This window comes from Thalassophryne amazonica, chromosome 22 (assembly GCF_902500255.1).
Source record: "Thalassophryne amazonica chromosome 22, fThaAma1.1, whole genome shotgun sequence".
Lineage (NCBI taxonomy): Eukaryota > Metazoa > Chordata > Actinopteri > Batrachoidiformes > Batrachoididae > Thalassophryne > Thalassophryne amazonica.
The window spans coordinates 11,945,056-11,971,301 of record NC_047124.1 but is presented as its reverse complement, the minus strand read 5'-3'; the positions used below and the strand labels follow the sequence as shown (position 1 = coordinate 11,971,301).

The following is a 26,246-nucleotide window of genomic DNA, read 5'->3' as shown; positions in this document are numbered from 1 at the left end:
AAACACCATAGACGTCCAGTCATGCCCTCTGCCACACACTCCATTTCTTTGGCCTCAAATGTAGCCCAAACCCAAATCCGACTGACGCAGATGAGCTGTGATGGTCTTTATTAGGTGATGGCCTCTCCCCTTTGACTGTCTGCATCCACGCCGGTCAACCCTAACTCAGAGAAACAGTTGACATGGAACTTCCTGCGTCTCCCCTTCTGTCGGTCCCTTCTTTTTTATGTCGACACAGATGTCTGAAATCTTGCACGCTGCGAGCGGGTGCAGATGGCTCTTATAGCAGCCCGTCAATCAGAGCTTTGTGGTGGGAGAGCTGAAAGATCACAGCCCACCTGACTCTGTGCATTTTTTCTGTGCACGTATTTATTTGTATCTCCATGTGGTCATGCATGCGACACTGATGATGATAGATGATGTGTGACGGCGAGGCTGAAGAGTGTACCTGTGCAAACCACAGGCAGATGGTTCATACTTTCTATCCAGGAACCCGACTTTTGTCATCATTCTTTAATACAACACTTGTGTGGTATCATGTTATATATTAAAATTAATAAAATTGTCAGGAAATGGTGATCTGGACCAGTTATAACGGTCCAGATCACCAGGTCAGTTATTCCTGGCTACATCTGGCAGGTGATAGTGTAACAATTAACCGATACGTCTTGAAAATTCTCTGCTGAATTTTCTGCTACTACATGCGGTGCTGCCCCCAGTAGTCAAGAAAAGGCGAGCAGAGGCAGCTCCAGTGTTTTACACACGCGAGTAAAAACTAATGAAGGTCTGTGATTTTTCATGATACATGTGTTTGAAGGTTATGCCATTTATGGCTTATTTTAATTCATCATGGAAATTGAATGTCTACATTAAACAGAATTATATCACATTGCTTTGTAATGGATTTTTTCCACAATAAAAGTATTGTTTCTGAATTGTATCATAACCCATTTAGATATCTTTATGTATGGTATTATTCTACAAGGGAGATAAGCACACCCCTAGTACTTGAACTTGAAGCCTTTTTGGTATTAATTGGAAGAGATGTGAAGATGATTGCAGTATTTCAGAACACATTTCCTTTATTTGTTGAGTGTTCAAACACTACATTGGCCAGATTAATATCACATTACCTCCATCAAATAGGGTGTAATTTTTTTGTCTGTTTATCAGTAGGAGTACATGAATGGATTTCTATGAAATTTGGTGGCAATTTGGGCTTTGGGTCAAGGAAAAGTTTGATTAAATTTTGGTGCAGATCTGGATAAAGGTGTACGTCTTTGATGTTGATCTTAAATCTTGATTCCAATGGTCCTTATTACAGGATCAAAGCAAGACCATCACATGGCAACATAACCATAACTTCCTTGGCAATGTTCAAATATCGAACATCGGTAATCAAGATCAAACAGTACAATTAAAGAGCAAGAGTAAAACTTGAATGACAAGGAAAAAAGATTAGGATCAGCATCATAAATCAGCAGTCAGAAACAAGAGTGAACAATCAGGATTATGATAAGTACAAGAAGAGATCAAATTAAAAAAATATGGATCTTGGCAGAGCAATGCGCTCTCTGAATGTTCTCATTCATAAATAGATTTTCAAGTGAATTTTCCCAAAATTTCAGCTACAGGTTTTCAGAAAGCATAGATTTCATCTGTTACCTGATGAAGGACCTTCTCTGTTCCACTCCACCACAAAGCTGTGACTTGCGGTGCAAGAGACAAAAGTTGCATGATGGACAGTTTCTCCAGTCACGGCTTCCCTCACTAGTCTCTTCCATGCACGGTCACTGAGATTTTGAGAACTGCCAACTCCAGACAGGTTTATATACAGAATGATACTGTTTGTATTTCTGAAGAATGATTGATGTAAATGAAGTCCAAGATATATTCCTTTCCTGGGACTTCTTCTTTTGTCCATCCCCTGAGTTCTAAGGAAATCTGGCTGTGAAAGTGATCATTTGTATGAACATTAACTCTCATAAGTAGTGTGTCTAATTGAGCTAAAGCTGGACGTCCACACTACAGAGGCGTGTTATTTCCATTGAACTCCACTGTGGTGGTGTGCAGAGGCAACATTACTAAAAAGGGTCACTGTCCAAATACTTATGGACCCAACTCTGTCTGTCTGTTTTTTATCATACAAACATGTGCATACAGTGACTAAAATGTGTCCTTGTCCTGCTTTGGGGCAGACATTAGTTCATTGGTTAGAGGATCAAATCCTGGTTGCGTCCATCTGTGTGTCAAAGTGTTTCGCACATTACTGAAGCTTAAATTGTTCCGCTGTGGGTGTGATGTTAATCTGCATCTGCGTCTGCAGGTGGTCTGCAGCTTGCAGAAATTATCTTCCCATGGGGTCGGTGGCAGCACTCCAGCCGCTGCAAAACCACAAACCCAGCTCTTAAACTAGAGCACTGCCCTCGTAGTGCGCAAACCTCCGCCAACACTAGTTTCCTTGAAAAAAAAAAATTCAAGGTCAAAGTCCTGGCTTTTTATGAGCTAAATTAGATGTGATCAAATGTCAGTATGTATTTAGTTCATGCACTTGAATCGAAGTTTTGTTGTGTTGTCAAACTTTTTTGGTTTCTGAATTCTTTTCAGATAATTTTCACAGTTTGGTTCTCTGCTATGCACAATTTGTCATTGCTTTTTGGCACATTTTGGTTTCCAACTGGTAACTGGAAGATAAACAAACAGGCGGAAAATTGGAACCTTCATCCATAACAGAAAAATGAGAGTGACTGAGGCACTTTTGATTGAGATATAATGCAAAATGTTCACCAAATGGGCTTTTCAATATTAAATTCAAAAAATCCACAAAATCCACAATCCGGATCAGATCTGGATCAAACTTTGACAGGTGATAGTGAGTGCCAGTCTGCACCACACTTTCAAATATGAGAGTGATTGGGGCATGTTGGTTTAAGATATAATGTAAAATATACATTAAATGGGGTTTTCAATGTTAAATGTAAATCGCCACGAAATCTGTAATCAGGATTGGATCTGGATCAAACTTTGACAGTTGATAAAGAATACCATCCTACTTCACACTGTCAAATATGAAAGAGATTCTATCTTTTTTGGCAGAGTTATGAATTTTGGAAATTTCTTTAATGTTAAAGGATAGGGATTTTTCCAATTTTCCAAGATTTTTCTTGACTTTGACGTTTGAATCCTCTGTAAAAAATTTCATAACGATATATGAAGAATTGTGGGTTACAGGCTGTTCACAAACAAGAGTGAAAACATGAACTCCACCCTACTTTGTTGGTGGAGGTACGAAGAGGGCGGCGGGCGCTAAAGTATCACCGTACCGATAACAGAAACAGCGCTTACCTTATACGCCTCAAGACACAAAACTGTAACCACTGCCAAGAAAGCTACCCTCATGCAACAACAAACCAATGAACTGGATGTCACATTACTAATTCATGTTTTAAAGCTCGCAGATGTAAACACGTGGGGTTATTGATCTGATCTGAACCAAACATGGTGGAATGATTGAGAGTCAGGCACGGACAAAGTGATTGATTTTTTTTTTTTTTTAGGAAAAAAACTGCTAAATGTCAGTCGTACATTAAAGTCAAAGGGGTTGGGGTGTGTGGGGGGGGGGTGCCACTGGGATCTGTGGTGTCATTTCCTGACTGTGCACCACACTCTGGGTGGATGCTGGGCTGAGATGTGGGTTTCTTCGCTGCTGGATCAGTCCCTGCAGTGGGTGTACTTGTGTCCCACTGGGTGGCCCAGATGATGGGGTGGGCCTGGGTCCCTCCTGTGTGCCTTCATTGCGAGGCCTTGGGAGGGTGGATGGTTTAATTAAATTTTACTCCATAAAAATCCAGACTTGGATTGAACCCTCACAATGCGTCGATGCTGAAATGCGGTCTAAACTAAACACCAATAAGCTGCCGTAATTAGTTGCGCTTCTACTGGAGCACAATGGATGCTTTAAATCATTAGTGGTCACATGAACTTGGGGTTAATGAGCATGTGCCGTTTTTCGATCTCACCTGTCGTGATTAAATATGAATTGACAGAAATATGGGCATACGTTACACACGCCTCTTTCACATGCTGACCCTAAAAACACTGTTTCCCCTGCAATAACTCCATATGAATTATTCAGCCAATCACACGGCTGAGCAGTCTGAATCGTGTCCCTGATTGCGATACGTGCGTTCAACTTTGAATGTGTCAGGCAGCAGCTTCCAGTGTCTATAAATACATCGGCAAGGAATAAAAAATGTAAAAAAAATTTACAAGAAGCAGCTCTGATTTAGTGATACTTGAATTATCTTGATTTGAGACACTTTGTTTTTCTTTGGAGCCAACATAAACACTGTTATTGAGGCATGATTGTCAACAAGTTGATGCAATCACAAGTGCAAGTCATTTCCTGCTATTGTGGGCCTGGCATGATGTTACTCCATTTTTTTTTGGTTCTTTCAGATCTGTCAGCTACAGTGTATTTTGCTATCTGCTATATATTTCCCTGTAGAAAATATTTGCATCGATAAGTCTACCTTACCTTTTGCATAAGAAGGTCTAAGTCTTTAGGGTCCTGGTGCTTCCTATGTTGCTGTGTGGTTGGTAAACTTGGATGTTAACCAGTGACTTAAGGTGATGACTGGATGTCTTAAGTATGAGGTCTTCTCAGAGGATCCTTGAGTACTGTTGGAATAACTGTGTGTCAAATGAACGGTTGGATAGGGACACTCACATGAGGAGCATCACTTGAATTGCGAGGGAATGTCTGCTATGACATTCTGACGTTTCATCTGGTTCCAGCAGGAAAATGGTTTAATTCAAGAGGTTGGTTTGGAACAGTTGTCTGCCTGAGCGATTGCCATCCTGACCTGACTCGTCCAATTGTTTAAATTATCGTACCATCGTTTCCATAACAGTTGTCTCCTTCATGTCCCACAGAGATGTTAGAGTCCAGTAACCTCATCACATTTGACGGGTTGGCCAACAGCTCCAGTTACGACACCTTCCTATTGGACGAGGAACGGGGGAGACTACTGGTCGGAGCTGAGGACCACGTCTTCTCATTCGACCTCGTCAACATCAACAGAGACTACAAGCAGGTCAGATGCAGGTTTAAATCACAGTTTGGTTACATTTTATTGGTTACAGTTGAAGTGGAAATGGTATTCACAGTGTAAAACAACACCTTTTCTGACTCCACTCGGGTTCTTGTGGTCCAGACTTGGGTTTCGGCATGTTCCTTTTGCTTTTTTCTCTCCCCTCGGAGTCCATTACTGTTTTTCGCCCTGCATACATCCCTCCTACCGTCTCTTTTCATCCAGACAGGGCCCTTCACAATTCCATTACTCCACCTGGCCTCGGTTAGCAGTCTTTTAATCAGATTCAGGCTGCTATCATAGACACGCAAGACTGACACAGACTCGCCTTCACACTGCAGGGAGGGAAGGTGCTGAAAAACCACGTCAGTGCAGAAAGAGCGCGTGAAGCTCGGAATGTTTTTGTTCTCGTTTCTGATGCTTTTTTTGTTCTGATCTTTGCACCGTTAGAAGATGAAAGAAAGAAAATGTATATATTTAAAAAAATACCACGTATTAAACAAAACTAAAATGTGCAATGGAGGTAAAGTCTGCAGAGAGAATGAGCAGTGCTTGTGTGCACGCATGCATGTGCACGAGGTCTTCATGGGCACATAGAGGTATTTTGCAGACCTGAAACGTGCACATACATATGTATGCACCTAATGTCTGAAAGCAGCAGAATGCAAGCTTAATCACACCCCCCCTCCCCTTTTTTTTTTTTTTGTTCGGTTTACAATTACCTCTATTATTATACAGCATGCACATGCACACACATGTGGTTTTATCATGCATATGACACGGGGTGGGGGCAGAGACTGATGGATCTTAACAACAGTGTGCAGCCATTGTTTCTATGATAATGGTTCATATCTGATTCAAACATGGAAGTCAGAAGCACAATTTCCATAATGTTTAATGTGAAAAGCACAAATGTGTGTTTTTGAGTTTGAACGGTGACTTTCTGCAACACCAGTGGGTTTTGCTAAAAAAAAAAAGTACTTCCACTGAGGGCCCTTTAATGAAAGTCAAGCCCCAAACCAAATTCCAATCCTTCAGCCACCACTGTCTGATTTTTTTTTTTCTCTAGCGGGTGTGGATCATTATCAGGATCTGGACTAAATCACACAATCGCTAGATGGAGATTGCTACATTATTTTTGGAGTAAATAATTGTCTCACCATGTCTACAAAATGAAACAAAATTAAAATTTAAAATTAAAAAACTTGGGTCCACCCCTTCATCCCCCCCCCCCATAATACTGCATAATACTGTGTAAAGCCAAACAGATGCTGGGAAACCATACATAACCTTCTTGGTGGATGAGATTAAGGTGGAAAAGTTATTCCTTAAAGGGGCCCAATCATTCATTTTCTAGGTATATCAGGTATACATATACATTTGCCTGTTAATACAGTACTATCTGCCAACATTCCATTCTGAAACCGTTTCATAAGTCCTGCACACCAGTATGTTTAAATTTCAAATGAGCATGATCAGTGTATGTAATGTAAACATAGCTCTCCTTCTGGTGGCAGTACTCCAGAAATAAACTAGTGAGTTTGGTCAAATTTAAAGATTTATTTGTCATTCATGCCATGCAATTTGATTTGAAAATGCATTATCTGCTACTACAACCCCTGGCAAAAATGATGGAATCACCGGCCTCGGAGGATGTTCATTCAGTTGTTTAATTTTGTAGAAAAAAAAGCAGATCACAGACATGACACAAAACTAAAGTCATTTCAAATGGCAACTTTCTGGCTTTAAGAAACACTATAAGAAATCAGGAAAAAATAACTGTGGCAGTCAGTAACAGTTACTTTTTTAGACCAAGCAGAGGGAAAAAAATATGGAATCACTCAATTCTGAGGAAAAAATTATGGAATCATGAAAAACAAAAGAACGCTCCAACACATCACTAGTATTTGTTGCACCACCTCTGGCTTTATAACAGCTTGCAGTCTCTGAGGCATGGACTTAATGAGTGACAAACAGTACTCTTCATCAATCTGGCTCCAACTTTCTCTGATTGCTGTTGCCAGATCAGCTTTGCAGGTTGGAGCCTTGTCTCATGGACCATTTTCTTCAACTTCCACCAAAGATTTTCATTGGATTAAGATCCGGACTATTTGCAGGCCATGACATTGACCCTATGTGTCTTTTTTGCAAGGAATGTTTTCACAGTTTTTGCTCTCTGGCAAGATGCATTATCATCTTGAAAAATGATTTCATCATCCCAAACATCCTTTCAATTGATGGGATAAGAAAAGTGTCCAAAATATCAACGTAAACTTGTGCATTATTGATGATGTAATGACAGCCATCTCCCAGTGCCTTTACCTGACATGCAGCCCCATATCATCAATGACTGTGGAAATTTACATGTTCTCTTCAGGCAGTCATCTTTATAAATCTCATTGGAACCGCACCAGCATCATCACCTTGCCCAATGCAGATTCGAGATTCATCACTGAATATGACTTTCATCCAGTCATCCACAGTCCACGATTGCTTTTCTTTAGCCCATTGTAACCTTGTTTTTTTCTGTTTAGGTGTTAATGATGGCTTTTGTTTAGCTTTTCTGTATGTAAATCCCATTTCCTTTAGGCGGTTTCTTACAGTTCGGTCACAGACGTTGACTTCAGTTTCCTCCCATTCGTTCCTCATTTGTTTTGTTGTGCATTTTCGATTTTTGAGACATATTGCTTTAAGTTTTCTGTCTTGACGCTTTGATGTCTTCCTTGGTCTACCAATATGTTTGCCTTTAACAACCTTCCCATGTTGTTTGTATTTGGTCCAGAGTTTAGACACAGCTGACTGTGAACAACCAACATCTTTGCAACATTGCGTGATGATTTACCCTCTTTTAAGAGTTTGATAATCCTCTCCTTTTTTCAGTTGACATCTCTTGTGTTGGAGCCATGATTCATGTCAGTCCACTTGGTGCAACAGATCTCCAAGGTGTGATCACTCCTTTTTAGATGCAGACTAACAAGCAGATCTGATTTGATGCAGGTGTTAGTTTTGGGGATGAAATTTACAGGGTGATTCCATAATTTATTCCTCAGAATTGAGTGAGTCCATATTTTTTTCCCTCTGCTTGGTCTAAAAAAGTAACCATTACTGACTGCCACAATTATTTTTCCTGATGTCTTATAGTGTTTCTTAAAGCCAGAAAGTTGCCATTTGAAATGACTTTAGTTTTGTGTCATGTCTGTGATCTGCTTTTTTTCTACAAAATTAAACAACTGAATGAACATCCTCCGAGGCCGGTGATTCCATAATTTTTGCCAGGGGTTGTATAAGCAACAGGCTGGTCATTGTCATGTTCCAAGGTTCTTAAAATGGAGCAAGAGCTCCCCTTGGTGGACTTGGTGAAACTCTAGGTTTACCTCACTTGGAATCAAATGTTGGTTTTTAACACTTGATCTCAGAATTGAATGTATTTTTTTTAATTAATATTCCAATTTGTGTTTATACTTTGCTTCTTGATTGAATGTTTTCACGCATGTGCATTTTTATTGTAAAAGAGACACATGTAGGTTGTGCTTGCTAATACACAGACCTAACAGTTTCACTAAGCCAAAATGAACTAATATCTTAAGAACACACACACACTGTAGGAAGTGATCGAGTACCTTTAAAAACCATTTTTGTCCCTGTATGTCACATTTTCCATTCTCTCCATTTGGCCTCTAAGAACAATATTTTTTTCTTCAATGCCGATTACACATCACTGAGTAAAATACAAACCTGACCGAGATGGCAGTTGGGTCTTTAGTACAAGGAACCGAGTGGAGCTGTCATAAATGCCTCGATGTGTGGTATCACCAAGATGCTTGAAGTCAAATAGCGAGTGTGCCTTGTCATGATCCAGTCATTATGTTGGAATTTCTCAAATGTTGCTTTGCTGTGATTCAGTGTATTGACTCATTGCCTTTGATCGAACATGACTTTATCTCCTCTCTACCTCCAGCAGAGTGTGTGACTTTGTCTCTCGTGTGCACAGATTGCGTGGCCTGCCACCCCCTCCAAGAGGGACGAATGCAAATGGCAGGGAAGACCTTGGAGTAAGTCTGCCCACATGATGACATCATCACCTGAAAGCCTTCTTTACAGCATATCCTGAATGAGTCCTCTTTCAGTGTGGCAGCATCATGACAGCACAGACACGTTTGTCTGAATTCGTTTTTCTGTTTTTGGTCGTGAGCGAGTTGTTTGTGTTGCCCTTATCAGACGCACAGCGTTGGCTCGCGTGCGCAGGTTTGCTGAGCTCGCATCAGCTTTGTGTGTGCACAGCAGCGTTACCGCGACCCTCTCTGTGTTCTATCTGATCTTAATTTCACGGCTGAGTGCGTCGGCAGTGCAGCAAGTGCAGAGTTTCAGATTATCCAGAATTACAAATTCTTCGTACTAAATCACGGAGGTTCCACCGAGGTCTTACTCACTGTCAGAGTTATTTGCTTACTTAATTTTTTCTCTCCTCTCTTTCGGCACACACTCACATCCACACCTCGCTCCCTCACACGAGGCATTCTGGCAGCCTTTATTCGCACAAAATAGAATTTTTGCGTGCCATGAAAATGTTTACTTTAGAAAACGAGGGGCTGAGTGTCAGCACAATGAGGCCTTGATTGGAATTTTACTCAAAACATTCGAAGTTCCCAAAGTGATGAAGTTCTCCAAAACCACAACACAAACCTGCATAACGCCTTTCGGCCGGCTCCTCAGTAAGATGAGTGTTAGAAATCGCTCAGGTTGATGGAAGGTGTTCAGATGCTGAGATGTGCAGCAGATTATGCCCTGATATTATTGGCTGTTAAACTTCAAGTAGTTTCCAATCCTCAGTCCACGCTACATTTTTACCCACCAGCACTGGACAGAATTTCACCCCCATTGTAAATTTTGCATTTGGTCCCCACTCCAAACAGTCTTAAATCAACTCTGCCATAATGTAAATGAGCTCTGTTATGGTAGATCAGCTTGATTTCACACTATGATTGAGTTGATTTATCACTAATTGGGATGAGACCAAATGTCCTCACTCTGCAGTCTGTTTTACACTGTAAAATTTAATGTTCTTGGATAGACGATAGTTGGATCATAAACAAAGTGGATCATGAACATCTGATCCTGATTGTGACCTCGACACTAATTTGCTACTTTTTGTTTCTGATTCTTGATCTATGATCCTGATATTCATTCCTCCTGATCACTCATCTTTGATTCTAATCTTTGTCACAAATGTTTGGTCATGATCCTGACCACTAATCCAGATTTCTGTCTTTGTCTTGATTGCTTAATTTTGATGCCGATAGCTCTTCTTTCATCTTATCCCTGACCTTTCACCTTAATTGCTGAATTTTGATCCTCAATACTCACCTTTGTACCTGAACATGATCTTCAAACCTAATCCTGGCCCAGAAATTTTGCTCTTCATTGGTCATCTTTGATCCTGATCTTTCTTTCATGTCATTAATCTTTGATCTTTAGTGCAGCTCTCTGGTCATGTTCCTGACCACTAATCCAGATTTCTGTATTGCTGCAGTCTGATCATAATTTTGATGTTGATAACTCACCTTGATCATGTTGCTGACCTTTCATCTTGATTGCTGAACTTTGATCCTCATCACTATCCTTGATTGCTGAACTTTGATCCTCATCACTATCTTTTGAACCTGAACATGATCTTTGAACCCAATCCTGACCCAGATATTTATTCTTGATTGGTCGTCTTGATCCTGATCTTTCTTCCACATGACTCATCTTTGATCTTGAGTGCAGCGCTTTGGTCATGTTCCTGACCACTAATCCAGATTTCTGTGCTGCTGAAATCTGATTCTAATTTTTGATGATAACTCATCTTTGATTATGTTCCTTGCATTTATGTTGCTGAACTTTATCCTGATCAGTAACCTTTGAACATGAATATGATCCTGATCTTTGATCTTGATTACACATTTTTCACTGTGACCTTTGTTCTTGGTTACTCATATTTGATACTGATTATTAAATCTTTGATCATGTTCCTGACAGGTATTTGGCATTTGTAAATTTAGGTTCTGATGGCTGAACTTTGATCTTAATTTTTGATCCAGGTCACACATCATTGATCAGGTTCTTGACCTTTTATACAGATAACTGACCATTGATTCTGAACATTTTTTGATCCCGATTGCCAAGCTTTGTTCCTGTTGCTAAACTTTGATCATGATTGCTGTAATTTCATTCAGCCCTTGATGATAATAATAATAATAATAATAATGGGGAGAAGAACAAGAACAAGAATCACCTTTATTGGTCAATGTACATCCAGTGAGTTAATGAGTTCTTCTTTGACTTATTCCTCAATTTTCCACTAAATTGTATTTAATCCATACATTCATTTTTGCATAATCCTGAAATCCTTGCAAACATGCAAGTGTGCACATGCTGGTGAAAATGTAACCTCCTGGAGGTAATGACAAGCCAGAGTTACCAGCACATTTTTCCACAGACTTCAGAATTCAGAAATCTTTCGGCCAACTCAAATATATTCAAACTCACATTCAAATCTCTTTGTCCATTTCTACCTTGCAAAGTAGTTGAGATTAGAGTTTGTTTCCAAAGAGTCATTAATATTTGATCCGGTAATGAATCATTTCTAATCTACGGCTGTCATTGCTTTCACATAATGACACCGTCTGTGGTCGGGGAAGGTATTTTTAATGTTGAGTGTTACGTTTGAGTGACTCACTTAAAAACCTCTGTCAATGTTTATGGACAACCAACCTACCACGTCGTTAATAAGTCCAACTTACAGACAGCCGCCATGCTAAAGCTGAAACAGAACAGATGCTTTAGTGGGATTGACCATAAAATACGGCCCTGAAAAGTTTGTGGGGTGATGCACGTATAAGCTCTGAATGAACGGGAGGAAAGTCATTGGGTAAAGTCATTAAATGATATTCACACAGAGGCAGAGGTATCATGCCTGCACGACTTTGGTTTTCTGCGTACTCCTGCATGTGGCCTACGTGTGTGGTTGGCTCATAAGTGGGTTAATGATAATGTGGACAGTCAAAGGTTTACCATCCTGTTGGTTAACTATGAGCAGAACATGATGCTGCACAACAACACAACTGAGATTGAGAGTGAATACAGTCAAGTCCAATTCAAGGAGTAGAAATAGTTGGAAGCCACTGGTCACGTGATGGTCATGTGATTGATGGCATCAAACAAGTTTCAATGGGCTCAAATAAAATGCTTTGTGGAAAATGAAGCGTAAACATCGTCATGGTCGTGGCAATCGCTCAGTGACGAGGAAGCTTGTCTCTTGATCGGTTTCTGGATGGGGTGTTGAACGGAAAGAGTCACTCAACAGAGCAGACCCCCCCCCCCCCCCCCCCCCAGGTTTCTATTGATCCAATGGATCATTTTTCCAGAAGAGTTTCAACTTTGACTTCAATTAAATGGGTTCTTCTCGTATCTCGGGAGCTACTGCGGTTAAAGAGAAAATTTGGGGCTTAAATTACTCAAAAAACCTCAAGTTTCAATTTGGTCCAATTGAACATATTTGATGAAATATCCAACAGTTCCACTCAACTTTTGACGCCAATGAAATGGTGGGTGCTTGCAGTATTGTAGGAACCATTGAGACAAGAGAACATCTTGGCCTTAAATTGCCCAACGACCCCAAGACCCCCACCACCACCCCAAAAATGACAATTTTTTTTTCCCTGAAAATAAGCAGAAATTCCTGTTGTTGATCTTTAACATGATGTCTCAGTTTATGCAGATGAGATATAGCGCATATATATATATATATATATATATATATATATATATATATATATAAGGTATAGACTGACCAGACTGCAGAGAGTCACAGTTGAACGTCTTTCTATGTCTGAGGTTAGGAAATCTTTACTTTTTAAAGAACACCATTGCATGTTTGTGCCTCAATTACTTACAGCAGCTTCATTAACACCTCAGAAGTGTTAATGACAAATACCTGTCTGTATTGTATAAGTATGACCAGCAGATTTCATCTTTTTTTTTTTGAGAAATTGATGAAAGTCAGAAAATGTGTCAGAGAATTAACCAGAATCTACAACCCAAAGTATGATCAACAATACATTTTAATGGTTCTTCCTCTTAATGTATTCGATTATTCATTCCATTCTGTGGAACGTGTCAAAATATTTTTTAAAAACTTGATCAGAAAATACCTGATGTTGCTATCTCAAATGTTTTTGAATATGAGCCAGAATCCACATCTCAGTTGACCCCAAAACACAAGTTGCTTGTTGAATATTAATAAAACTTACAACAACATGGGTATACACCTTAACCTAACATCCTGGAGAATGTAATCAAACACAAGCTTCTACACTTATTAACTGCAGGAAACGTGTTTTTGAAGAGTTTATACACCGTGGGATCTTTCCTGTTGCATTCCATTAGAAAGTGGCATCACTCCCAGCTGAATTGAACAATGGCGTCAAAGCCAGCCTTGGAGAGAGGAAGCAGTAAATTGCACTGTGTGCATGTTATGAGTGTGCATTTCCAAACCCCCAAGTGACGTCTACTTACTGTTAGGCAGATATTATTCAGCATGTATTATAATTAGGCAAACCTCAGCTTAATCTCTTAAACACATGTGCCCAAATCAACTCGTGGAAGCTGGTTAATAACAGTCCCGCATTAACCAATCCATCTGATTAGCATGCTAATAAACAGTCTCACACTAGCGGGATGATCACCATGTGCTCGGGCGCCAATTCAAGCACCCTGGTAAATTCAAACACATGGGTCATTAAAAATATGGGTGACTTCGCCTGATTTGACTTACAGGTGGAATTCCCTTGAAGGCAAGTTTTTCTCCCCCATTATTTTCTATAATTCTTCTTGCCCCCTATTAGTTTAAAGTGAATAAGGTCAAAGCTTTTCAGCAGTAAAAATGTAGCGTTGCTTTCCGAAAGGATAAAACCTAATTAGAACTTCACAATTTGTACAATGTAATGAACACTTTTGACATCCTAAAGCACTCACAAGCTGATATACAATACTGCATAGTATACTGTTCGGATTACTTCATAAACAGACAGATGTCGCGTACACAAAATATATTCAAATCTCTTTGCCAGCTGTAGGTTTTTGCTATATAAAATTAGCCACCGTTAGGAGGTTTTTGAAATTCTTTCTCCAATGCTTTTTCAGAAAGAGTGTTCTAATTTCATCATCGGGTTCTCCAACCGTACAACCAGACCCACCTGTACATCTGTGGAACGGGGGCCTTCCACCCCATCTGCACCTACCTGGAAATGGGCAAGAGGGCGGAGGTAACGTATGCTTTGTAAGATTGTTTTGGGATTGTATCACTTAGTTTGTAGAATGTTTAAGGTTGTTTTATCTACACGTCATTTACCTCAGCGTCCCAAACCGCCTCTCTCACATTAGTTTTGCAGCAAGCTGGTCCATAATTACTCAGAGTTCACGTTCTATTACTGTTGCTCACCTGCACCAATTGTCTCCATTGTCCATTATGTGATAGTGTGAAATTTATTCTCTCAGTGAATTGTTAAAGCAATAATTGCGGATATCTTGATGCAGAGTTGCAGTGAACTTAAAGCAGTTTTGCGTTCACGGCAAACGGAGCATGTTAAAGTAGACAGCCTCCGCCGCTTTGCGCGCGGCTCGGCGTACCTCAGGATCCAAACATGAAATGAATCACTGTGAAATATCAAGCTGAGAACTGAGCGCGCGCTGCATTTTAACTGCACCATCCTGACCTCGCTAAGATGAGTGCGGGCAGAGTCGCCGCCAGCCGGGAGGCTACTAAAAAATAAATAAATTAAATTAAATAATCCAGACTTTTGCTTTTTTTTTTTTTTTTGTGCTGATCCCCAGAATGATCTGATGCATGATTTAAAAACCACGATTCTATCTGAATCATGAGTTTTGTAACCTGATGCACCCCTTGTAATATATATTTATTACACCGATGTCTTTGTCCACCTTTAATTTTAATTTGAACTCTTTGTGTTCTATTATTTTTAAAATGGTAAACTACAAGATGGTTATGCCAACTGTCTTCATGAAGTATTTGAGTACGTCACTTTCTAGATTTCAACACTTGACTCTTAATTAAAATGTGACTTGAACACAAATAGAGAGAATCTGCTGCAATCCACACTTTACATAAAATAGTGGCCAAGAAAGTTCGATAAAAACTTGCTTGAATGTAAACTTTCCATTCAATTTATGCACTTTCTTAAACAGAAACGTGGACAAAACAAAGATTTCCTCAAGCGCAGCAGCACAATTTGTTCCGTTCTCGATTATCTTCATTGTTTTCTTTTGTCCAAAGTGAAAACTAAATTAGTGCAGGTGTTCAACACCACTCGCCCGTTCTAAAACGCCCTGCCCACTAACAGCAAAGTGTAATTGGTTATCTGGATAAAAGTTTACAGGTTAATAATTTACCAGCGTGGCTTCTGCCATTCCACAATAAAGCGCGCACGCACTGTGCACACGTTCAGCACAGAAGACTGAATGTGATCACGAGACTTTAAGTCGTTCGTTGGGCGTCTCTGCAATGGTGTTTTGTTGAATGTATTCAGACTCTGCAGATGAGCTGTGCATTAATGCATGGTCACACTTTTTCCACGGTTACCGCGTGCGCGCCTCGGTCAGTGTTACCAATGCTGTCGCACATCCCATCCCGGCAGCATGATGCTAAAAAGCAGAATGTGGTGTAATTTGAAACACTGGCTATAAATGTACAATTCAGCTTGAATTAAATGGCCTCACTTTGACCTTTGGCTCTTCCCGCCGCAGGACAACATCTTCCGACTGGCCTCACATTACGAGAATGGCCGGCGGGAAAAGCCCCTACGACCCCAAAATGCTGTCAGCTTCCTTCCTGATCGGTGAGTTTGATCGCTGCCTCCATTCGTTCTTGAAGTGCACGTTTGGCTTGTTTCTAAGGATGTTTGGCGTCTGGCAGATGGCGAGCTGTACTCTGGCACATCTGCTGATTTCATGGGGAGGGACTTTGCCACTTCCGAAACCCTGGGAGACCATCATCCAATCAGAACAGAGCAGCATGATTCAAGATGGCTGAATGGTAAAACACTGTTGATACTCGTGCATGTGCTGTAATTGCCAGTTTAATTAATTAGCGACGCTGCTGGAGGCGTGCACTGTTGGGATCACCCTAGTCTCTTATGCAGCTATGTTTATGTATTGCAGCAAGATAACTTCAGAACGACTAAATCCAAATTTGAACAAATTTAGCAGGTAAACTGAGACTATTCATCGAAAGTAGTGGTGTCAATTTGGTTAGAATTGGTTAATTATGAAGGTCCGGGGTTAATGTAAAATAGGAAAATGTGATATTTTTCTTACTGACAATCACACCTGCTCCTAATCCACCATCAATCCAGCAGGAGGCAGATACGTCTGAGGTATTACATATGTCAAATTTGAGAGCGTTTGTCCTCATTATTTCCCCTTTTCATTTGGAGATTTCTAAAAGGGAACTTCTGACAGTAGAACATTTCAAATTTGGTCTTTTACTGCCAAATGCATGGCAAAAAAAAGTCAAATCCCACATTTCTAAGGCTGTAGTGCAGTACTGCAGATTTTTAAATGGTCTAACAAACTTGAAACCCAAGTTTTATAAGTCGAGTAAAATAGTAATTGCTCACTCAGTATTATTGCCGTGCGGTTTATGTAAACATTAACTTCAGTCATAGTTGGTTCTTGTTGAATAATGAAAACCATTCATCTGTTTGTCCGATTTTGAATCATTAAATTTTTTCACGAGCCTCAATTCGCCGATTGTTCCCCTTCATGTGTCGCCATCAGATATTAGAGCCCGTTCACAAAGTCTGGATTTGTCTGTGTTTGTAAGATTAGCTCGGGTTATTGACTCTTGGTTCTTTCTGGCGATCATTCGGCCCCACGGAGGACTTAGGCAGCCACAAAAGGTCAGTTTGAACCTTTCCCTCAAGCTGTGCCATCCTTTTTCTGCCTCTTTCCCACAGAACTAATCCGCTCTCAGCTGTTTTCCTGTCGTGGAGTCAAATTCCTCAAAGCCCCCCCATTGCACCATCAAAACACCCACAAATAACCAGTCTGTGCAGCGCTGATGACATATTAATAAAGGGCGGTTTAAAATGGAGAAGCCATTGTTGCCATCTTAATCCCCATCGATCTTTCACCTTGTTCAAACAAATAGGCCAGGGATTGTATCTGCTGGCCCCAGTAAAACCCAACTCCTTCTCCACAAAAAGGGGATTGTAATTGCACGGATTACTGGGATGGGATATTCTGTTGAGCCTTTATCAACAAGGTTACATGGTACTCAGATGTAACAAGAGAGTAACTTGGGGGATGAATCCTTAATAGCTGTTGATTACAAAATGTGGAGGATTGAGGGCTAAACGGTAGCTTTGGCTCCGGATGACTCCATCCATCCAGCCAGTTTATTCACCTTTTAACAGTTCTTCGCCAACTTTAAGGCCGGATTAAAACGTCGTTGAATAAAGTGGCCTTCTGCGGGGAATTCGTTGAATTATGTGGCCAACGAGTTTGTGCACAGCTGAGTTTATGAATGTGTAGATTAAATGGCACCTATACATGAGGAAGATGAAGTGTGGTGGTGGTAGTGTGTGTGTGCGTGTGTTTGGGGTGGGGCGGGGGCACGTGATTCATACCAGAGGGCTTTCACTCACACAGTGCTTATAAATCTGCATCCCACTTTGGCCACATTCTCCCTTTTCACAGCTACTCTATATCTTAAACGCCCGTAGAGGCGTAACACGGCCCTGCTTGTTTCTGTCTGGATAAACCCTCGGCTTTTAGGCACGGGTTCGTCTTACATGCGACGGCACCCCCGGCGACTGCACCTTTTCAGTCCTGATGCCCCCTCAATTTTAAGACATCCAAGCCGAAGGCTTCAGCTCGCCTGAGATAAATTTATTCAAGTGTTCCCTGGGACAATGAGAGCCATGTGTGTTTGTGAGGATGTGGTCTGGAGACTGGGTTTATGTGGGATTTGGACTTGGAGCGCTTATATGGGGTAAGGTCAGATACTGTAACACGGGTGTAAAGTGAAAGGCTGTTATTACTGGGCTCAGACTGGAGAATATCGAGGCAGACTGCTGTGTGAGGTGTAAGGAGGATTCTCTTTGGAACAGAGGTTATGTTGTACATTTTGGTTTTTGAAGAGGTGTGCAAAGAAAATGTGTCTGCTTAAGTGCCAAAGGAGGAATTACTGCACAAAAACTGTTTTATACAGATTTTACACTTGTATTTGGTTGGGGTTTTATGTTAAAAATCCACAGTTCCACAGTTATGTAACTTTCCATGCAGAGTTGATGTCAAACTGGTGCCCCGAGGGCCAGATGTGGTCCACACATGGGGAGATTATGGACTGCGGCATGCCTGACTATTTAGTATGATATGTAGCCTTTGTGATCATGATTCTGCAGGGTTGTACATTAAACATTTGGTCCAAAGTATGTATTAAATGAACCAGTTATTGAAGATTTGGATACAGGCCTTGCTTGCCTTGGATGTGGAAGGTCCTACAGATAAAACAGAGACCTAATGAACCATCTCAGAGCCCACAGCACAAAACATCTATCCGTCCATCCATCCATCCATCTATCCATCTATGCATGCATAAATTTCTAAACCTGCTCATTCCAGTTAAGATTTGTACTTGAAAATATTACAGATATTAGTTTTAAAACTGTAATCTGTAATCTTTCAGTAATTTTTTTTTAACTTGTACATACTTGCTGCAATAAATCTGCCTCATCTTTGGTACTAGGTCTTTTTATTGGGGGAGCTATGACCACTATCTTTGCCCCCCCTCCCCGGACTAAGCCAAACCAACTTTTTTAGGTTTCTTAGATGACACCAAAACACAATCAGGATGTTCCCAAAAATAAAACTGGCCTCAAGCCAGTTATCCAGGATGTTGTTCAAGATGGTCGCCAAAATAGGGTTTTTCACTAAAACACCTTTAAACAACATATAAACAACTTCCTACTATGTATTTTAATGATAAGGGTCTATTGGTGGCCATTTTGGACGCCATCTTGAATCTTAAACTCATGAATGAATTTAGTTTAGGCACAAATGAGTTTGTTGTGACCTGCAGTGGTCTTCCCATTGAATCTCTGTGATATTTAAGTTGTTTATTTAAGTTGTCATTGGGTATCACTGGAGTAACATTGTTTCAAATGAACAGTTCCTTCGATGAGGAGTGTCACTTGCATTATGAGGGAACATCAGCTAAGTTTTGGCCGTCTGGTGCTTTTCTCTGTGCATGAGCCAGCATGCAGGTATTGAGGATCCCAGGGATTGGTGAAGACCAAGGGGATGGAAAGATCATAGATAGATGGGACCTTTCAAGAAGTGAGGGTAGACTGGTTGTCTGCTTGGTTGCTTGCCGTTTAGCACCCAAGGTGGTTCCGTAGCATGATGGATGTGTTACCACAGGGCATCAGGCATGTTACCTGACTTCACCACTACATACTTGTGTTCTCCAGATCCCAGGTTCATAGGGGTGCACCTTATCCCAGAGAGTGACAACCCTGAAGACGATAAGATCTTCCTGTTTTTCAAAGAGAATGCCATGGATGGAGAGCACACTGGCAAAGCTACCATCACCAGGATAGGACAACTGTGTAAGGTAACATCACATGCAGTAAAATCCATATCACTGTGTAGAGTTTACTCATAATCAACTGAAAGACTGAACATGTGGTGATCCGTTGTACATCAGCACATCTGCATTTTATCACAGAAATAACAGCATTGATGTACATGAATTTATGGGTTTTTTTCCACTTGTGATGCAGAATGACATGGGGGGTCACAGAAGTCTTGTGAACAAATGGACCACATTCCTGAAGGCTCGCCTAATATGCTCAGTGCCAGGAGCAAATGGCATTGATACACACTTTGATGAACTACGTAAGTAGTTGGAGACATTAATAAAGACTAAAAGCTACATCTTCATTGAGTACCGTCTTGAGTTGGACTTAAGGATGGGGTTGCAGTTAGCTTTGGGTTTGAGTTTGGGTTGGAGCTCTGGTTAGGATTCCTTTTTTTGAGCTTGGGTTGGACTTGGAGCTCAGGATGAGGTTACTTGAGGGTAAGGCTTGGGGTTAGATCTGGGATTGTTGCTGTGTTCCTTACTCCATTGCTCACCTGTCCCTTGACTTTCATTGGCATCTCTGTCTTTTTTTAAGACATCGTGCTAGAAAAAGAACCAGATAATTAATTTACTACCTTCTATTTTATATTTGCAGAGGATGTTTTCCTCATGAGCTCCAAGGACCCAAAGAATCCGGTCATCTATGCTGTGTTCACAACATCAAGGTAGGTAAACTGTCAAACCCATACAGAATGTTGACTGTGATACATGCAGGTTGTATCACATGTACTGCATTGATATTCATCTTAATCCTTTATTTTTTGAAAAGCACTCAGTCCTCGAAGGAATTCTTTTTTCTCATCCTTCTACCCATTTTTCTATAATGTCATTTAAAATGACAGTGGAGCATGCCCTGTCGAATTCCCAGACAACCCTCCCTATCCCTTAATCCACTTACAGGTGTCTTGTGGTTGCACCCCCTCACATGGCGCCCCGCCGTACGTCTTGCTCTCCAGATTGGTGATTGCTTTTAGCCGATTTTCCATCCCCGCTACCCGCTTGCCTTTTTCATTCGTGAAACCTTGGCGGAGACTCTGAGGGAAATGAGATTATAGAACAGGAGGGGCGCGAGCGAAATGTGATATTCACTCAATGGGATCGCACGTCTCTCCCTTGGTCGCCGTCCTGGCCTTGAATCGGTTTTTGAGAAGAAAAGCGCGGTTCTGTTGAAGCATGGAGTGAGGTGAAGGCACGGGGGGGGCAGATAAGTAAGCTGAAACTGCACAGATGGTGGCACTTATCGTGATGATGATGAATTTGCATTTGGGAAGGAGGAGGGAGCGTATTTGTCGAGCAGTGTCTCCGCTTTGAAAGGAGTACAAACACTTCACCATCAATCACCGCTGATGATAAGACAAGTTGAATAAAACAGCGGCGATGGCTAACGCTTGCTAACAGCCGCCTTCCTTCGCCAGGCCTGTATTGGTTTACAGGAGCATTCAAAGAAGAGGTCAGCATGCGGTAGCGCCGGTGGGTGTACGCTCATGCCCCCACGTGTGCCCGTAGTCACACACGCTTATAAATTCAATTACGGCATTGAGGGATTAGAGTGGTTTTTGGTTTTCTAAGTGGCCGGTTTTCAGAGATGAATAGAGCAGCGAGTCAGAGAAACTGGCTTTTAATATCACCGCCTAATGAGGCGCGCAGAATCCGCCGCAGACAGATCAATGTTTGATTGTGGCCCCTATTTGTGTGGGGTTCTCTTTCGTGTGCTCTCTAAGCGAACATATCTGCACAAACACCCGTTTGCCCTTTTTTTTCCTGCCTCAAGCTGTGCCTTTTTTTTTTTTTTTTTTTTACTGCCCCTGGAGTTAATTAAATTTTGCCGTAATTAACATTTTCAAATGCTAATCCATTTGTCTTCTCTGCTTTGGTGAGTGCAGTCATTGGTGCGTACGCGAAACACATCTGTAATTAGTCCAATACAACATCCCTTCGCAGTCAGTGAGACAAAGAGTATCCCGAGTCTCATTTGCTTGTAAGAGATTTGCAGCACAAATTTAAAAATCTGTCGTCTGTAAGATGTGACACCTGCAAAATGAATGGATGCGCATATCTCAGCTGTACGTGATGAACGCTTTGTTATGGTCCCTGCACAGATAATTTAATAACTCTAGTGAAATTTACAGCACAGTATATTTTGGAATATTCTCAGGGAACTCCCAGTTTCTCCACTCAGATGAATCACAGCTCAAGTCGCTGTCTTTTGGATGACCTGGGACGAAGCAAGTATTGAACAAAATCAACATTCCCCAATTTTTTTCCATGAGCGATTGACCTTGTCTGGTTTTCTGGAATAGCAAACACACAACCCACCCATCTGGCTCAAGCAAACACTCACTGCAACATCAGAGGGGATTTTAAATCTGCTCCCGTCCAGGTCTTTTTTTTTTTATTTGTTGGTGCTGTGCCCAAATTCCTGTCTGTTCACATGAGGCTGGAAGCAATCAGGGAGAAGTTCCGATCTGTCAGTCCGTACTTGGGGTAATGACAACCTTGCTCCCTTGCTGTCTTTGTGTGATGACGGGTCATTTAGTTGTCTCTCTTTGGCAATTCAGAAGTGCCCAATCCCCAACTTGTGACTGATCATTTAAGAATTCCTTCTGCGGCTTTCCATCATTTGTATTCACTTTTCATTTCACTGCCCTCTTGCTCCCTCGTTCTCTCGTCTTTTTGTTTGCCACCTTTGTTTTATTTCCTCCCCTGCTCTTCTTCCACAGCAATATTTTTAAGGGCTCAGCAGTGTGCATGTACAACATGGCGACATCAGGAGGGTCTTCCTGGGACCCTACGCGCACAGAGACGGACCGAATTACCAGTGGGTGCCCTTTCAAGGGCGGGTGCCCTACCCTCGCCCTGGCACTGTAAGTCTCTGGAAATGCAAAATACCTGAAATAATTCTTCAAAACAAGGAACATCATCAAATATTTCAGAAAAGCATATTTTTTTCAGTAATCTAAAAGGCCTGAAGTCTGGTCTGTCAATCCACATATGATTAATCTCATCAGCAATAAAATCTGAAGCTTCCTGTTTCCGTCGCATTCTCAGTGCCCTAGCAAGACGTTTGGAGGGTTTGACTCCACAAAGGACCTCCCCGATGATGTCATCACCTTTGCCAGGGTCCACCCAGCCATGTACAACCCGGTGCATCCCATCGGAGGGCGTCCGATCATGGTGCGGACAGATGTGGATTACCAGTTCTCACAGCTGGTAGTGGACAGGGTGGAAGCAGAGGACGGACAGTACGATGTCATGTTCATTGGCACTGGTATGCAACATCCCAACAGTCATCTTCTTGGGCTTTTGCTTTGCCTTTTTGTTGTTATTTGATCAACCTTTTTAGGCCACATTTTTGCAGGTCATGCAGTGTTAATGTCTCCAAAACAGTCCCCCCCATAAGCTGAAATATAGCCTTGTTGGATGTACTTGCAATTAACACTGTGCCATGCCCCCGCCACTAATAAAAAGTGAAGCATGGCAAAACGCATCACAAACTGGACAATTTCCACTTTGTGATGTTGGATTGCAAATTGTTTGCAATCCAGTTGTGCACACTCTGCTATTACAAATGATTGACTGTTTTGTCGTTACTTTGATAAAGGGGTACTCCTTTATAATTTTCCACTCAGAAATGGCGCCCCCACCATCAGTGCCAGTTTTCACTCTCAATGTTAGCTTTGGTTTTGAATTGGCGCCGAACCACTGAGTATTTTTAGATGTTTTGTAGTTAATCGTTTCACTGGACAAAAACAAATATGGGGCACTGTTGATTTTGAACGTAAATAACATTACAGGCTAACTGGCTAATTGATGTTATTGGATCGGCCAAACTAAACTCACTGAAGAAGCAAAAATGCCTTTAGAAGTGCCTGGTAGCATGGAGAGGTTCCCTCTAGAGGTAAACATGCCCATGTTTACCTTACTAAATGTAAATTTTATAAGATGAGTGATTATACAATTAGCTACTTGCCTGATTGCCGCTGAGCAGCTTGGCTTGACTGAACGAGCCCCTCTGCGGTAATCGACTTGTAATGGCTCAGTGGATCACCACCAGACAGCTCGGATGCTAAGGTAAGCCACTAACTGTATAATCAGTCATTGTAAAAAAGGTTATTTACACTTTGTTGGGTAAACATATGCACATAGGCAACCTCTCTGTGCCACCAAGTGTTGTCATCTGTTTAACGGCGACAAAAAGCAGTTTACTGAGAATGGTTTTGGCTTGCCCCATCCAATAACCTTAATAAGTCGGTTAGCCCGTTACAGTGTTTGTGTTCTAAATCACTCCTGCACCTATTAAATTAGTTTTTGTTCCAAGTGAAACGATTAAACCCCAAAACTTCTGAAAACAGAGCCTAGATTTAAAAATGTCAAACTCCCCCTTTAAGGCAGAAATAAAAACATTGGATTTGTGCCAGTTGGGCTCCCTTTTTTTTAAAAAAAAAAAAAGGAGGCAGGTTCTTGAATTGTGCTAAAAACACTCAATCTTTAAATACACCTCATCTGTGTTGGTTTGTTTTTTTTAAGATATGGGCACAGTGCTGAAGGTGGTGACGATTCCCAGAGAGAGCTGGCATGACTTGGAAGAAGTGGTGCTGGAAGAGATGACTGTATTTCGGGTGCGTCAGAAGAACTGAGCGTTAATAACAAACTGTAACACCGCCGCCTGATGACAACTAATAGTTTGTACTGAACTGACATCTAGAGTGTAAAAATAGTCGGCACATCAAAGGATCTGATGATAAATGGGTTGTGTTTGTTTTACACAGGAACCCACTCCCATCACTGCGATGGAGCTCTCCACCAAGCAGGTACGGACTCGTTTTCACACCAAATACTCACACGTCCAAGGTGAATAAAAACCTGACAACTTCTGGGCCTTTAAACCAACTGAAACCTAAAATATGTAGAACTTGCCCAGTCAAAAACAAACCTACAGTGGTGTTTGGCTTTTACATCTTCAGGGTTTTTTCCCTGTTTTCGCTCCCACAGCAACAGTTGTACCTCGGCTCAGCTCTGGGTGTGTCGCAGATGTCTTTACACCGCTGCGAGGTCTACGGGAAGGCTTGTGCAGAGTGCTGCCTAGCCCGGGATCCGTACTGTGCCTGGGATGGCACCGAGTGCTCGAGATACTTTCCTACAGCCAAGAGGTGGGAACGCACACTCACCAAACAGAATAACGTTTGTTTTACCACAGAGGGTTATCGGAGCTGGTTGCTACTTTATGGTCATGCAGGCACACCTGGGAGTCATCTAGCGCACCTGCGTATGGCTGTTGGCTGCTGAGCAGCTTCAATGCAGCAATTGGATTTAAATGCTTTGCTCAAGGGCATCACGATATACAGCTCTGACCTCTAGACCTGCGGAAATGTACACGGATGCCCAGCACATGGCAAAAACATTTAAACATGGAAGTAATCTCGAGTGCATCTATTATACAGGCACAAAATACAGTAATTAAACATGCACACGTACAGAAACATGCACACATACAACAGACTAAGTGGAGTCTGGATTCCTGTTCTAAGGAGTAAAATACGACACCTCAGGGTTACAATTTTCTTTGGATGTCAGTCTTCTTTTTGTTGCTGCCAATTGGGTCCCTCCTGTGTGCCTTCATTGCGAGGCCTTGGGAGGGTGGATGGTTTAATTAAATTTTACTCCATAAAATCCAGACTTGGATTGAACCCTCACAATGTCGATGCTGAAATGCGGTCTAAACTAAACACCAATAAGCTGCCGTAATTAGTTGCGCTTCTACTGGAGCACAATGGATGCTTTAAATCATTAGTGGTCACATGAACTTGGGGTTAATGAGCATGTGCCGTTTTTCGATCTCACCTGTCGTGATTAAATATGAATTGACAGAAATATGGGCATACGTTACACACGCCTCTTTCACATGCTGACCCTAAAAACACTGTTTCCCCTGCAATAACTCCATATGAATTATTCAGCCAATCACACGCTGAGCAGTCTGAATCGTGTCCCTGATTGCGATACGTGCGTTCAACTTTGAATGTGTCAGGCAGCAGCTTCCAGTGTCTATAAATACATCGGCAAGGAATAAAAAATGTAAAAAAAATTTACAAGAAGCAGCTCTGATTTAGTGATACTTGAATTTATCTTGATTTGAGACACTTTGTTTTTCTTTGGAGCCAACATAAACACTGTTATTGAGGCATGATTGTCAACAAGTTGATGCAATCACAAGTGCAAGTCATTTCCTGCTATTGTGGGCCTGGCATGATGTTACTCCATTTTTTTTTTGGTTCTTTCAGATCTGTCAGCTACAGTGTATTTTGCTATCTGCTATATATTTCCCTGTAGAAAATATTTGCATCGATAAGTCTACCTTACCTTTGCATAAGAAGGTCTAAGTCTTTAGGGTCCTGGTGCTTCCTATGTTGCTGTGTGGTTGGTAAACTTGGATGTTAACCAGTGACTTAAGG

The 26,246-nt window shown here is 41.4% G+C and overlaps 1 protein-coding gene across 1 annotated transcript in view; it reads left to right on the top strand.

Moving 5' to 3' along the window:
• Positions 1–25,238, top strand: part of LOC117503909 (semaphorin-3aa-like) — a 53,122-nt gene extending 27,884 nt beyond the window's left edge. The window contains 16 exon segments of the mRNA XM_034163194.1: positions 4,936–5,096; positions 9,085–9,153; positions 14,283–14,297; positions 14,300–14,398; positions 15,897–15,938; positions 15,940–15,988; positions 16,066–16,185; positions 19,625–19,767; positions 19,937–20,051; positions 20,390–20,459; positions 22,515–22,552; positions 22,555–22,658; positions 22,843–23,062; positions 24,322–24,413; positions 24,564–24,605; positions 24,787–25,238. Of these exon segments, the coding sequence (XP_034019085.1) occupies positions 4,936–5,096; positions 9,085–9,153; positions 14,283–14,297; positions 14,300–14,398; positions 15,897–15,938; positions 15,940–15,988; positions 16,066–16,185; positions 19,625–19,767; positions 19,937–20,051; positions 20,390–20,459; positions 22,515–22,552; positions 22,555–22,658; positions 22,843–23,062; positions 24,322–24,413; positions 24,564–24,605; positions 24,787–25,080 (1,673 nt within the window). The 3' untranslated portion in view covers positions 25,081–25,238.
• The last annotated feature ends 1,008 nt before the right edge of the window (positions 25,239–26,246 follow it).